At 41.5% G+C, this 15,321-nt stretch overlaps 4 protein-coding genes across 4 annotated transcripts; 2 read left to right on the forward strand and 2 right to left on the reverse strand.

Annotated features, from left to right (window-relative positions):
* Positions 1-601: 601 nt before the first annotated feature.
* Positions 602-1,282, forward strand: MELLADRAFT_102703 (uncharacterized protein; the record flags this gene model as incomplete). The annotated part of the gene is made up of 2 exons (XM_007405460.1): positions 602-627; positions 715-1,282. 2 exons carry the CDS (start codon positions 602-604, stop codon positions 1,280-1,282), a joined length of 594 nt encoding a protein of 197 aa, XP_007405522.1.
* A 3,006-nt stretch (positions 1,283-4,288) lies between these two features.
* Positions 4,289-6,025, reverse strand: MELLADRAFT_92298 (uncharacterized protein; the record flags this gene model as incomplete). Its single annotated transcript, XM_007405759.1, has 9 exons — positions 4,289-4,522; positions 4,615-4,678; positions 4,742-4,867; positions 4,956-4,966; positions 5,071-5,243; positions 5,329-5,332; positions 5,425-5,499; positions 5,587-5,653; positions 5,748-6,025. The coding sequence occupies 9 exons, from the start codon at positions 6,023-6,025 to the stop codon at positions 4,289-4,291; spliced, it is 1,032 nt and encodes a 343-aa protein (XP_007405821.1).
* A 1,098-nt stretch (positions 6,026-7,123) lies between these two features.
* On the reverse strand, positions 7,124-9,663 carry MELLADRAFT_102705 (uncharacterized protein; the record flags this gene model as incomplete). Its single annotated transcript, XM_007405758.1, has 7 exons — positions 7,124-7,488; positions 7,572-7,752; positions 7,857-7,913; positions 8,022-8,257; positions 8,501-8,678; positions 8,743-8,984; positions 9,492-9,663. 7 exons carry the CDS (start codon positions 9,661-9,663, stop codon positions 7,124-7,126), a joined length of 1,431 nt encoding a protein of 476 aa, XP_007405820.1.
* A 1,127-nt stretch (positions 9,664-10,790) lies between these two features.
* On the forward strand, positions 10,791-14,552 carry MELLADRAFT_59877 (uncharacterized protein; the record flags this gene model as incomplete). The annotated part of the gene is made up of 10 exons (XM_007405461.1): positions 10,791-11,274; positions 11,338-11,747; positions 11,883-11,939; positions 12,273-12,343; positions 12,683-12,684; positions 12,747-12,993; positions 13,064-13,188; positions 13,246-13,374; positions 13,433-13,813; positions 14,509-14,552. 10 exons carry the CDS (start codon positions 10,791-10,793, stop codon positions 14,550-14,552), a joined length of 1,950 nt encoding a protein of 649 aa, XP_007405523.1.
* Between the last annotated feature and the right edge of the window lie 769 nt (positions 14,553-15,321).

A 15,321-nucleotide genomic window follows, 5' to 3' on the forward strand; every position in this document is an offset into this window, starting at 1 on the left:
TTAGGTGATTTTGATCTTAAAGCAGAGATTACACCAACCACAAGTGTTGTCACAGAAAAATCTAAAGAATTAGCAAAAATAAAACCAGAATTCAACACTACTATGGAAGAAGGAGAAGATTTAGGACATAACATGACCGGTCTATCAGACTATTTTCACAATTTAAGGATTGACAAGAATATGCACATACCAGTCTCAATTTTTTGCCCAAAGTGGATTCTCCAAGACAGTTCATATATGAGAACAAAAAGAATTAAATCAACTACCTGTTAATCTGATACTTTAATTTAAAATGGTTATCCGGGATTGAATGAATTTAGATTAAGTTTTGCGGAATGGACTGTACGTTACAATTTAATGTTGAAATATCAAGATAGATATGATAAATTAGAAAGTCAGAAAAATTCTCCTATAGTTCCAACATTGTTAGTGCATAAAGAAAATGTCTTACAAATCAAGATTGATTGTGATGGGAAATGGACCCCAGCAATGAGGTATGATCTTTCCCATCAAAGGAATATATGGGAGAATTGTTCGGCAAGCGGAGCTATGGCAGATGTAGGAAAATTGAACAAGAGACTAGCTGAGCAATCTGAACAAGATGCAAAGAATTAACGGTGATTACGAGTAAGAAACAATACCTGATGTTCCAAAAGATGATATTAAAAACTCCAGATCTGACATGTGTTCCTCTTTTGTCTTTGTTATCAAAAGTTACATGGACAATACATTTGTCTTTGGTGCTCCAATGCAGAACACCAACCCACTAGATGGTTCCTTTAACCCTACTTGGGATACAACTGGAACAACTATTGATAACCACACCAACATATTGACAGGTAGAGGAGTCGGAATATGGGGAAATCAAGATACTCATAACGCACCAATACCAGGTTCCAGTAGTGGGACACATAGACAACCAAGACCGTATTTAGGAACCAAATTTGACCCTTTATATCACAAAAAGAAAAAGCAAGCACGAAATCATCCGTATCAGCATGCAGATAATCAGCCAAATAATCAACATCATGTGAATCATTATCATAGTCAACCTAAGTTTCACCAACCAACTTTTCATCAACCAAACTTTCACCAACCAAACAATTTCCACTCTGATCCAAACAGAGGATCTGGTAATAATAGAAGAGGTTGTGGAAGAGGAGGTTTTATTCCAGGAAATGGAGGTGGTCCAGCCATCGGACAAGGCGGTTTCAATAGGTTAGCAATTGAACCGACTGCCAGTCCCAAAATAAGTACTCCTGGTAGTCAAAATAATCAGTAAGTTGAAAAAAAGAAACTTTATACAAAACTATTTGAAAAAAATCCTTTCTTTCTATTTTTGTGTTTGTGAGATGAGAGAAACGATGACAATACCTTAAAATGTCACTTTTGCACTGAATTATGTTGTCCAAATTTTTGTTTGCTCCTCTAATTTCCTAATAATCTTGTTGTGTTTGACATGATGTTGGTGACGTTTGTAATCAGGCAAATGAATTGTTTTTCTGTTTGATGGATGATAGAAACAATGAGGTGACAGTAAATGAAATACAAGTGTCTAAATTGTTGAAGAGTTTGTCAAATGCACAACTAGAACCACAGGATATACATAAAGTGAATGATCCCAATCAGTTAAGAAATTTGCCAAGAGAAGCAAAGAATGACATGAATCTAGGTGAATGGACAGTGTTGTTCGAAGAATGCAACTTATTTGAAAAATGGAATAAGACCTGGATAGGACTTACAGAAGTTTTTAGTCAAGGTATTCCTAAGCACATGATTAAGAGTATGAAATGGTGTACACCAACTAATCATAAATCAGCTTTGGCAGTAAAAGATATGATTATGAAGAATTTATTTAAAGAACATAGGCAAGGGAAAATTCTAGGCCCATTTACTCACAAAGAAGTATTCAGGTGTTGGGAATTTTTTTTAGATCTAATCCTATGGGCAGTGTGGTTAATAATGATGGTTCTTTGTGTATGATCAATGACTTGTTGTATCCGAGAAACAAAGAAAACACAGAGAAAAAAAGAAGGACACAAAGATGAAGAGAGTGATTCAGAAGACAAAGATGAAAATCACTTGGACGGTGCAAAGGCAATTATGAAGAACTTACATTATGAAAAATTAGAAAAACAAATTCCATCGGTTAATTCCTTTGTAAATAAAAATGATGCCAAGACAACATGGGATGATTTTAAGTTGGTCAAAAATCATTTCAAGACATTATTAGGAGTAACTTTAATGTTAGAAATTGTGGATTGGCAAAAGGCGTATAGACAAGGATGTACTCAACCGACTCAATGGAAATACTTAACAATAAAAGACTTCCAAAACCACATTTGGATAGACACTTGGATTGTGTTTGGGGGCATTGCTGGATGTGGAACTTTTGGTTGGATGGCAGACGCCTGGAAAGAAATTTTAAAGTCAATATTGAATATCAGAGAGGTTTTTGGATGGGTTGCTGATTGCATGTTTGAGAAATGTGAAGGAGAAGACGTAAGAATGGAAAACATACTACAAATTACCAAAAACGTAGGTGTACAATCAAATCACAAAAAAACTTGAACTGGGCAGTTGAACAAAAATATTTAGGGTTTATATGGAATGGAAAAAAAGAGCAGTAAGATCACCTCAAGAGAAACTAGAAGAGAGAATATAGAAAATAGAAGAATTGCTTTCCCCAAACCAGAAATGTAATAAAAAGGAGATTGAAAAGATTACTGGACAACTAAGCCATATGAAATCTATTTTACCAGACTTGAAATCTTATTTATGGAGTATGTACCGGTTTGACAAAGGATGGTATAATCATAGTGCTGTGAGGGAAATTCCAAAAGGTGCACAATTTGAACTTAATTATGCAATGGGTTAAGGCGTTGAAAAAATTTGATCAAAGGAGGATTGAACCGGATACCATCCCAGAAGAGATATAGTAGTTTGGAGACGCTGGCACCGGATATGGAATTGGGATACTGGTCGGTGACAGGTGGACATGTTTCCCTTAACTGTGTAATATAATTAGGCTAGCACTGTATTACTCATACTGTATCCAGTGATCAACATGGTATTATGATACATATTTTGCTGAATTTGCATCCAACCAATTGTCACTAACATTGAAGGGTGCTGTCTTGGGCAATACTTGAGCCAGAAATACCTCCAGAAGCCTTTGCAAATCAATCAAAGATTAGCTCTTCTAACAAGTGCGGCGCCTGCCACTCAATTTGGCTAGTTGAATTGTAATTGTTGCAGCCCAAACAAACCATTGATATGACGGATCTTTTTGCATAGCACATGAGGCCGCAACCTATACATTAATTCTATGGTGCATGTGGTCTGAAAAACTGCAATACAAGCACAGTGCAGCATGCAACATCTGCGTTGCTGGCGCAGGGTTGGTAGATATATTGTGTATTGCTGTTCTTTATAAATTTCAATGGAAACCACATTGATCCCATTGGCTTAAAACAATTGTTTCTTCCATTAAGACAAAGTTTTAAGTATTCTGAGCTATTTATTTGCTCTGTGTGATTCATTTCTAAGGAAAATCTGGTTTATAATATCATGAAAGAAAAAAATGGGTTTTGCTAATCCAATATGAGACCAAATTAGAATGATTTTATATGGGGTTTTAAAAAACCTTATACTGTTCAAGGAACATAAAAGTGTTGAATAATAAGTGTTGAGTAAGAGTTCAAGGCCTATCCAGGGTAGAAATATTCTGAACAAGGCAATAAGGATCAATATATGTATGTTGGCTTGTGTTTTTCTCTTAACTTATGGAAGATTGTATTCATCTGATTCTTTAATGCAGTGGAGATCTAAATCATTATCAAGACCAAGCACATTGATAATCATGATTCCAGAGGCCTTATATTGTACAGTAACAAGGATTGAACTGAGTTTACTTGGTAGCAGTTGAACTACTTATTTTTTCTTTTCAAATCTCAGTCAATTTGACACTGTCTTGCATCATTCATTTAAATCATGAATACTTTGGATTCAAGTTGTGCTTTCCCAAAATCTTGTGAAAGTATGCTTGATTTCTTGGCATTGATATGTAATTAAATGAGGATTTTTATTTCAATGGTTAATGATTCTCTAAAGAGTTAAACATTACTAGGTATCAAATTTCACACTGAGAAAGATCTGTGAGTTTGGGTAACTATAGTTTCTTCCCACTACCATCATTTGTTTTTGAGACATAGTATTTCATGTCAGTTGTACATAACCAAACCTATGTTGCTTCTAGCAGTTTTTAAAAATACAGGAGATGGGATCCTTACGTTTTACCTCCAGTTTTGGTACCAGTACCAGTACCAGTGACATTACCAGTACCACTGCCAGTACTGGTGCCATTACCAGTACTGGTGCCATTACCAGTACCAGTAGTAGTGGTGGTATTGGTAGAAGTGGTGTTTGCAGATGCTGAGGGACCATTTGGATCAGTTGTCAATGGTGCATCCTCCACAAAGACTCTTGAATGAAAGACTGATTCTCTCTCTTTGATGGGTGGCTGTAGAATAAGATTCATGGAAGATGACATGATTAGTTTATCACTCACATCAAATACCTTTGTCAAGACAAGTTCAGTAGTCATAAACTCACTTGGATGCCAAAGAAAGGTACATTGTTTCTATCCTCGAGCTTTTCTGTTCCATTTGCAATAGGACTGTAATAATGTCAAACAGTTGACTGGTGAAGAAAACATTTGTTGATCATATATTTCACTCACAATTTGATGAGCTGTACATGTAGTTCACAATTTCCATAACTTGCTTTTGCCTTATCATCATTCTTGTGAGCTTCTCCCACTTTTTTCAGTGGTTCTTGGTCTTTTGATGAATGAACTTGAAGACTGCTGTTGTAGATATATCAAGAAAACAAATAATGCTCAGCATAATGTAATACTAATGGTATTTCAGTCTCTTTGTGACAAAATCACTTACTTGCTTGTGAACTGAGAAGATCAATATATAGAGATTTATCAAGAGCCAAAACATCAACATGAGTTCCATTATGATCCTGGGTAACTGAACACAGTTTCAAGTCAGAAGTGCTTACATCTACTTCAATTGCAAAGTTTACAATACTTGTATCACTGGCTGGGATCGTTGCAAAGGTTTTCCTCGCGAAATCTCTGACTCTGAAATTATTAGCCTTTTCATCCGGTGTAAACTTATCGATCCTAGTGCCTTCGAACTCTGTCCCCCAAATGATATCGTAGATTGAACTCCCTTCAAAAGTGAACCCAGGAGCGTTTGATAAATGTCAGCATATTGAGATTTCACGATGGATTATCATTACATGTTGCACACTCACCCAGCTAGATTTTTGACAAAAATCGTGGAAATTGCGGTACCATCGAGATTCACATGATTAGCTTGTCTGGATGCCAAGTTCAATGTAGTCACTCACCTTGGGGTCCTCAAGGCTGGCGAGGATGTACTGGTGAGATGCATTGATCGGGTGCTTGTTATCAAGTTTCACACTCTTTTGATATCATGATGAAATAAAATATGGAGTAAGTATGAAGTCGACTTGCTTCGTCATGAGAAGTGAGAAATTTGGCATGCTTACATGATGATAAATCTTCTTCCCAGTTTCGACTGTCTTGGGTTCATACTTTGGTAATACTTCTGCACGCCTGAAAACAAGATTTGTTTCACCAATCAGCTTGATATGTTCGTAAATATGAGAGGCTTTGTAAAAACGTTCTGAAACCCAAAGAATTAACGTACCTGAAACCAAATTGTTTTTTACCGCCACCAGGGAGGAACACACAAGCATCCGAAATCGAAAGTTCAAGCTCAGTAGGTTTAGGTGCCGTACCCTTGAGATATTCGAAGACTTCGGTGATTTTCTTTTCACAAAAAAATAAGAATTTGGTCTTCTTGGGAAGATCTTCAACTTTATCATCAGCTTTGAATCTGAAATCTACAACAACATTTCCGCCCTGAGTTGTAGGCAAAAAAGTGGTGGCACAAAAGGCAGTCAGAATTAAAGCTGATGCATGCATCGTGTAGTTTTTTGTGAGCTTGTGTGTGTCAAAAGGAAGATGATTTTATGGATTGTAGAGTACGCAGGGGTCAACAATACATACGAAAATATTGAAGAAATATCACCTTTCTTGATCTGATCGCGAGAAATCTGAAGGCATATCAGCCGTCGGTCGCGAGCGTCCTCAGATTAGGTCTTGGTGGTCCAGGTGTGGTAATCGGGGAGCCTATGACAACCGGCGGGGGTAGACAACCTTAGACAACTCGGCATATCTATATATATCCATGTTCACCCCAGACATAAAGAGCGCTATGATGATCAAGAGCGCCAAAGAAATTTGAGCAAGTGACGCCCGGTGATTTCAATGAAGAGCATGTCGTTAATCATCACTTCGGCTTGTGGGGGCGCTACATTATGTGCTATGTACTTTGGTCAACGCAACACTAAAACCGATCATATACAGGGTATCACACTTCTCGGATTGCAAGACCATCGTGATCCATTACACTGACACGGCAACCGAGGCCTGCCATGGGTCGTTCTTGAGTCAGGATCGAGGGTTTCTGGACTCGGACGCCATTACCCGAGGTCAAGATGAAGAGAAAAATAGAAGATTTGAAGCAATGACTTCACCGGTCCATCATAGTATAGTATGATCTCGCGCACCCTTTGGATGCTCAGCATTCCTGAACTCACTCCGTGGGGACCTCGGGGTCTATACACTGCAATCGTTTCACCTGTGGGCACGGTCATACACCGTCAGCTTTCGACTCCCTGAGGATTTGTGGCAGTCATCCTGATGGGGGCGCTACTAAGTACATGGTCACCCACCTGAGGTGACCTGTAAATGGCTGTAAGGTAAGAGAAACGTCCAAAATGATTCTACCTTTGTGATGATGCTAATCATCGAGTAGACAAGGCTCCTGACTGCGAAATTTTTCGTCTATATGGTGGCTCAGATTGATTGCTCGATTTTCTGAAGCCTTCCTTTGGATAGATTGAAATCGCATTTAGCATAGTCATCTTTTTGGTCATGTTTTATAAGCAAACTACAACAACTGGTATATGGTATACAACATTCTGTATGCTCTCATATCGATCCATGAGCAGCCAGGCTTCACTGCTTAGGCTTAACGCCCGTCAATTGGTTAGCATTCATCACCGGTTGATTGGAAACATAGGTTTGAGGTGATTGATATGGTTCTGGGACAACTCCTAGTGGGCCATTGGGACTTTGAGTAACTCCTGGAGGCGTTTGAGGAATTCCGTTCGCGGTTTCTGGTCGTGGAGTGTTGTCTTGCATAAGACTGGAGTCGCCGCTTGGTCTACCAATTTGACCAAAAGGAATTCTTTGCCCTCCAGAATGGCCTACAAGCTCATTTGATGGATTCATAGGGATTGCGCTGTTATATAAACCATTGATGTTACTGTTGAGTCCTTGGTATTCCATTGGTGCCATGTTTCGCTGGTATGCAGGTTGACCTACGGGTACGAGTGAGATACAGACCAACACATTGAGACGATTGGTGCGATGAATTCAATAGGCCAATGAAAAAAGTACATACTCAAGGGACCGTAAGAAGGCATCATAGGCATCTTTGGGTCATACGGCGAAGCCTCAGCCGGGAGACCTGCTGTATTTGCCATTCGCTGACTCTGCGGAGCGTTGGGTAGGCCAGTAACTGGTTCCTGTGATCCCGCTACACCGGCGGGTTTTGTCATTGTTTCTTCACAATCGTCTCCCCACTGCATTATTTCGTGGCCGGAAAAAAGGACATATGTCAGTGAGGGCTGAAATTACATTCACCGAAGTTTTTTACTGCGAGTTTGTAGATGGATGGGTAACTCACGCCCCACCAGAGAGGATGACCCCATGACCCGTCAGAGGAAGATCGACTGCGACAGCCCTGGATGGAGAGACAGAAGAGGGCATTTCGAAGGTTTGAGCATTTTCAGTTGCATGTTTTTAGGAGAATGTCGTTTGAAAGCAGGTTATTCATGAAAAATGAACTGACAGGTTTGTTACTTTGCTCGTCTGAGGGTGGCCCCGTAGCTACTCTCTGTATCTGGGAGCCTTGAGGTTTCTGATCCCCCGAGGTGTCGACAGAGCGGATTGGAAATCCACCTCCGCCCAAGCCAACTGTAGAACTAGCAAGTACGTACCCAGCCGGCGGTCTTGCAAGTCCTACTTGACCCCCAAGTTGCCCAAACTGCTGACCACCAAACTGGCCACCAAGACCGCCAAGACCACCTAGTTGACCAAACTGTTGAACACCTAATTGATTGAAACCACCTAATTGATTGAAACCACCTAATTGATTGAAACCACCTAATTGATTGAAACCACCTAATTGATTGAAACCTCCCAATTGATTGAAACCACCTAATTGATTGAAACCACCTAATTGATTAAAACCACCTAATTGATTGAAACCACCTAATTGATTGAAGCCGCCGAATTGACCAAGCTGTTGACCACCGCGTAGACGCCCACCGCGCCCACCACCAAGTATGCCATATTGACCACCAAAACCACCAAAACCACCAAGACCACCAAGACCACCGTAGCCAAACTGTTGACCTCTTAGCAAATTTGCATATTGCAATTGAAGACGACGCGCTTCACGTTGTTGACGATAAAAGTTGCCGTATGGACCGTATGCACCGTACGCCTTCAAAGAGACGTGTTTGTTCAGTACGTGATAGAAGGACAAGAGTGAGTTTGAAACAACCCACATTTCCGAACTGTTGACCCCCAAATTGGCCTATACCTCCAAATTGTCCAAATGGAGAGAACTGGTTGAAACCTTGTCCGAATTGATTTCCGAACTGTTGGCCGCCAAATTGACCTATGGTTCCAAATTGACCGACAGGAGAGAACTGATTAAAGCCGCCAAGTTGTCCGTATGGATTTCCGAATCCCGAAAGTCCTACAGAGGCGAATTGACCGTTGGCCAGTCCAATTCCTGCGATTGCGACTAGAACAAACCTCAAAAATGCCGACGTGCCCATTTGATAGCGCTAAGAAGATCGTATAGGATAAATAAGAAACTGTGTTGATGATCTGGATGAGGGTTATGGTACACTCAAATATTGATTAAACTGGTATGACGATAAATTAGATTATAAGGATAAGTGACGCAAACAAAAGACTAAAACACAAACAACGTCGATTCTAAGATACAGATGCTAAGATGATTCACAGCAAATATCAGTGCAGCAGTCAACAGTGTCTTGAGCGTTGTGAGATGGCGTCCGGCGACCTACACTGGTGTTAGGGAAAAGATGACGATCGAAAGAACCCGACTGGCGGGAGAAACTTCGATGGGGAAGATGAAAATAACTGAAGAAAAATGAAACTTAAATTATATATGGTGATGAGAAGACGCGAAACACGAGGCCAAAAGGGGGGAGACGCAATGGTGCATAGAGGCAAAGTATATGCACTTTTGGTCATTTTATTGAGAGCAGCTGGTTGCGTGAACCGATTTGGATCGCTGAGGAATGCCATGCGCAATAATTGCCACTATAACCAGATCTCAACATGGCTATTTGACCGGAAACCGAATGACGTAGCCAGTCGAAACTTTCATTTTGGGAGGTCATCGCAACCTCTCGCTTGAAAGTGCACCGGTCATGAAACTCTGGCAAAACCATAACAATCGCTACGGGTTGACCATGACACCATCGACTCGAGTGTCCATGTATTGGGTCTCATACCACCGTCCGCTTCCCCTGATCAAGTGACAGACAGCCGCGTCGGTTCGGATTGCAATCAGTACAATGAGCCTGCAACAACCAATACATACCTTGCCTTGAGTCTTGACCCACATTCACCTGGCTGTGTGAGTCTGACGTAGGGCAAGCTGAATATGGGTCGCATATCTTTTTTTGACCGCTAGTTTTATACTTACTCCTAGTGTGAGTAAGCGTGAAAAACCATCGTAGAACAATCATGAAAGGTTTTCTGCTACTTGGCCAGATTCAACACTTTGTTGAACTGCGCGTCCCTGAGTTGGTTGATCCGAATGAATCGCAAATGCTGGCTTCGGATCATTCACGGCACGGAAGCAAACGGAAGCCAATGATTATTGATAAGTATGTATTGATACTGTCATATTCAAAAAGCTTGTCCAAGTTTTCCCGCGAGAGTCGAGCAATTTGGCTTAGCGGCTTCAATTCTCAGGCTTCTCTCTTCGATGCACCTCCGGACTTCCTATACAGCTATCTAGAGCAGTGTACGAAGTGACCCTGTACCACTGCTCTAGACAGTGAAGAGGTCTATCGCCGATTATCGCCACTATCGCCGCTATCGCCGATTATTTGGCCTCAAAATCAACAAAAAACAACCAAGTCCCTCAATCGCACATACCCCCGGTACCGGCCATACGTCCGATTCGGGCTACTCGCCAGGTGACCCACCCCGACTTTGTCTACACCAAGGCTTGTGGCTTTCGATCAACTTTTGACTTGTTCCACTCAAAACTTCGAAGCGACCGATGGTTCTCAAGTTTAATCATATCAACCATCAACAACCAATCACATCCCTATCAAAAATCAACACTCAACAATTGAAGATCAATCCTTTCATTAGACCAACAAGTGTTTTCACCTCTGACCGGATTCAGAGCCCTGATAACCTTGGGACCTTTGAGTAAGACAACCGGATTTGTACCTCACTGGTCTGGCCGAACGAAGGATTGTGATATCAACTGTTCTGAACACCTCATCAACCTCATCTATCAACATCGAAAATCTATCCAAATACCGCCCTTTGCATCAAGATGCCCAGACTTCCCAGAGATCAAAAATTCTTCCCCAGTATAAAGCCAAAGCGACATCGAGACACCGAACCTGACCGTCATCATATCCCCCACGATCGAGCCGTTAATCTCCTGCAGAACCTCGGAATTGGACCAGCTCGACCAGTTGAACCACCAGCTGAACTGGATAGACACGATGAACACGAAGACGATTGGAACAATCAACCCGATGTCAACTATGACCCTCAAGATGACCCACCTGTCCCTACCCTTGATGGCGCGGCCGAACGACTAGCTGAGGCTGCAAGAGCGCAACACTATGCTCAAAAACGGCTCAACTTCGAAAAACAATGGGTTGCTCTTGCAGCTCCTGTCACCGCTGTATACCTTGAGCGTCAGCATGCAACCCAGAATTGGACAACTAGCATGTCATACCTAGCCAACCAGCCCGAATGCCGCTGTAATAACCAAACCACCCGGCTGATCGACCTCATTGACATGTATGGTAAGTGGTGACAGCTTTCATTTTTTATTCTTACACTTATCATCTATAATTCTGTTTTACTAGGTCGATTAAGCAGTTACCAATTCACGTTTTGCAAGTGTTGTCCAGATGTCATCCGCCTTCTCTATGCAGGATACTTCGCAAGCTCACCTTCCCAACCACACACAGCCTTCTCGATTCCTCTCATTCAATTCCATAACCGACTTTGGCAGACCTCGGCACTTTCAACAAGTTCCTTTATTGACGCTCTTGGAGGTTTCCTGGACGATCGATCAGCTTCACCCCTCTATGGCCAGCTTCGTAATGGAACAATTTGCAAGCGGGAACTTAGAAAACCTATAACCCATTCAATTGATCTTTACCGGCGAATATTATATCATCAAGAACTACTTTACATAGAAGGACTCGAGCTCAGTTTACTAGAAGTATATGCCGACAAGTGTTCTCGCTGCTTTGGACCCAGAGAAGGTGAAGTAAAAGTATCACCAGATGAACCTGATGTCATCATATGCGCCGATGGCAACTTTCAACACCGTCATTACTCTTATGCCAGCAAAGACAACCCAGCCGAGCACGAATATCCCTCATCCTTCCTTTTACCCTTGCAGATCACAAAGGTGGCCGACTTGTGTAAGAATACTGCTGCACTAGCCAGCGATATCAAGGTTTGTCGCTCACATGATTCCACAGATCTTGAATACTGCATCGGCTGATCTTTTGTTATCTACCTTGTCTCATTCTGCAGACTGCTTGCTCAGACTCTCACACAGCAGCAAATGACACCCGAAGCAGCGCCACCTGGAGGAAATCGTGTGATGATAATGGACTTTTTGCGTTTGCATGTCGACACGACCTCATGCTCAAGATGGCAAACCTCCATGAGGAATCTGAGAAGTGAGTAATTTATTTCCACCTCGAATTTTGATTTCCACATCTAACTCAGTCGATCTCAATGTGTAGATTGCATTATCCAGTCAGCATACTGGGATACTTTCTAGAACAACTCCCCAATATCAAGTTTGGCGTTCTCTACGACATTGGGTGTCACCTTGATGCACACATCAAGAAGGTAAGAATTTCTGCCACTTGATTGTTTATTTTGTTTCTTCCGATTTATCAACTCACCTTTTTTATTACTGAATCAGAGGGGTCTCTTACCCAATTTTCAGACTCGATTGATGTTTGGGACAGCTGTGTTCCATGCATACGTCCACGAATGGGCATGCCAAATAGTTTACAATCCTCGATACAACAAGTACTGGGGTCTATCCGACGGTGAAGGTCTGGAGCGACTGTGGTCGTTCCTATCAGCCCTAGTAGCAGTGCTTCGGACATCAACCCGGTTACATCGATTTTGGGCGTTACACTGGCGCTGCAACTTTTACAACGAGAATCTAAAATCAACCAGTGGTAAGTCTCTTCTTTTTTAGTTTCAAATCCCTCTTAGTACTAATTCTTTGGGAATGTTACAGGGAAATGGCTCCTCAGCAAGTTGAACAACGCCAACCAGGTCAAGAAGGAAGCAAGCGAAGGACTATTGAATCTGTACACGCAACGCAACCCCTACGATCCTGACCGACAGTTTTATTCAGCTGATTTTCTCAGGGAGCAATGGATATTGGAAAGGAACGCACAAGCCAGCAAGAAGCATGCAGAAGAGCAACAAAAACTTGAACTGGGACGATTGCTATGTCTAGAACAAGAGATTCAGAAGCTCTGGTATGCCGGTCTATAATCTATATAAGATACTGATGACTGATACTCACAATGATTGATTTAAAATTTGCAGGAATAGCCCTGTTCCTACTGCTGAGTATGAAATATCACGGGCACAAAGGTTGAATGAACTCCAGGAAAAAATCACGACACAGCGAAGAAAGGTTGGAGCAGCAGATGTGCTTGCATTGCTAACTAGTAAGTGTATATTTAAAATCAAATGACATGATAATTGTGACTGAAACTCGTTCTCAGGGCCTGAGCACGATGGCCTTCTAATGGTTTGGTACTGCATGCGAGATGTCCGATCTAGGTTGATTGCAATATTCAAGGAAAAGTTGCCCCTTAACCAATCTCAAGCTCATGGTCGAGATTCAAACTTAGGTAAGTACATGCTTCATCTCAAAATTATCCGTAGGAACAGTACTAACTAGAAATACAGGTGTTTCTGGCAGGACTGCTGTTCTTGCCTCAATACGAAAGCATGCTGCCGCTCTCGGCAAGGCCGTTGATCGCTACCAAGAACGCCTCAACACTTTTCGTCAAAAATTCCCTAATCGCCTTGCGTATCCTCCTGATATTGAGTACGCAACGCTGTTCCAGATTGCGCCGGATGATCCTTTTTGGAGTGAAGGTCTCTTCACCAATCACAATGAACCATGGGCAATCGATCCCTCGACTCAATACGGAATGCGACAGCTTTCTTACCTTGAACGATCCGAAGAGGAACTGCGTAGAATTGGGTGGGAAGTACGACGTGAAATGCGATGGATCATCAACACTCGTACCCGAATCTCTCATCTTCTTCAATGTCTTCTCCATGGTATGTTGGAGCCCGGCTTACCTGACGTCGAAGCCATTCAACCCCTTCTCAACCATCCCACCCTAAGTCATATTGACCCTCAGTCTCGCAAAATTTCGGCAATAAATCTCCTTCACACTCGATTGATACGACTTTTGCACCATATGCGGAAGTCATCTAACAAATTTCAACAGGTGTTTCGAGGTACAGTAGCTCAAGCTGGTGATAATGGTCTTTCACAGGATTGGGGAGGACTTGGTAGGTTTGTGTCAAGTATTGGTGAACAAGGAATGTCGATGATTCCTGGATGTCTCTCATTGGCAGACAGATTGTGGCCAGTAGAACAACCAATAGAACAACGAGTAGAACTACCAGTAGACCAACCAGTAGCAGAAGATAGGAATGTTGTTGGAAATGAAGTCAATTTGGTTATTATTGAGGACGAAGAGGAAGATAAGGATGCAGATGAAGAGGAAGAGATTGTCAAACAAACAGTATTGAGTGCAACTGAGAAAGCAGTGTCTTCAGCACTTGATAGGTTAGCATTGTATGATGATATGGAAGATGTTGAGTATTAAAAAATGTACTTAGTTATTCTCTATTCAAAAACCTTGAGATATTTGTATGACATGCCTGAATGAGAATCAATTGAAGTGTTCAATAAGAATCCATTGAAGTGAAACAGAATCTCATGTAGACTTTTATGCTTGATTCAGAATGCATCAATGTTAAAAAAACCCATGAAAAACTCATGACATGAAAATGTATAGTGTTCTAAAATTGATAGTTTCATTGGTTTATGCATTACAGTTGCTTTAACCTGGCTTCTTGGAAGTTGCAGTAGAAGAAGATGTTACAATGAATCATGTTTAATCTTTTGAACAGTGGGAGACACCAATAAACAACCAAGTTTATTGGTGAAAATGGACCTGAGGTGCAGGAGCGGTGCGGGAGTCGTGATTGGTGAAGTGTTATGTGGATATATTGATCCATGTACACGTGATTAGTGGTGTGTGGTGGTACCATCAGAAAGCCCTGACCTTGGCGGAGAGTTTGAGTCTACCACGGACCATTTTGGATGTAACTTGAAAAAGTTATTACAGATTGCATCCATGCGCGTCACTGAGGTGCGCGGGGAAGACATGAGGGGCTCTGGAGTTTTCCACACACATCATGAGTGTGATTGGGTTGTAAATTCAGAAAGCCCCAGCCAATGCGCAGAAATTGAGCCCTTACTGGAGTTTTTTTATTGAGAAATGAAAAAGTTATCAACATTTCCATAGTTGCAAGTCATCACGCAGAAATAGCACAAATTTGAGAGACATATGGGGCTCTGGAGTTTGCCCACAGACAATTATGAGGTGGTGATTGTAATGTATATTCAGAAGGCCCTAGCCATGCGCAAAAATGAGCCCTACTGAAGGTTTTGGACAAAACTGAGAAAGTTATAAAAAATCTCATGATTTTGATCAACATGGTGACACAAAGTTGTAATGTGAGATGACTTACACAAGTCATCATTTTGAGTC

The sequence above is a fragment of the Melampsora larici-populina genome (genome assembly GCF_000204055.1).
Source record: "Melampsora larici-populina 98AG31 unplaced genomic scaffold MELLAscaffold_4, whole genome shotgun sequence".
Taxonomy (NCBI): domain Eukaryota; kingdom Fungi; phylum Basidiomycota; class Pucciniomycetes; order Pucciniales; family Melampsoraceae; genus Melampsora; species Melampsora laricis-populina.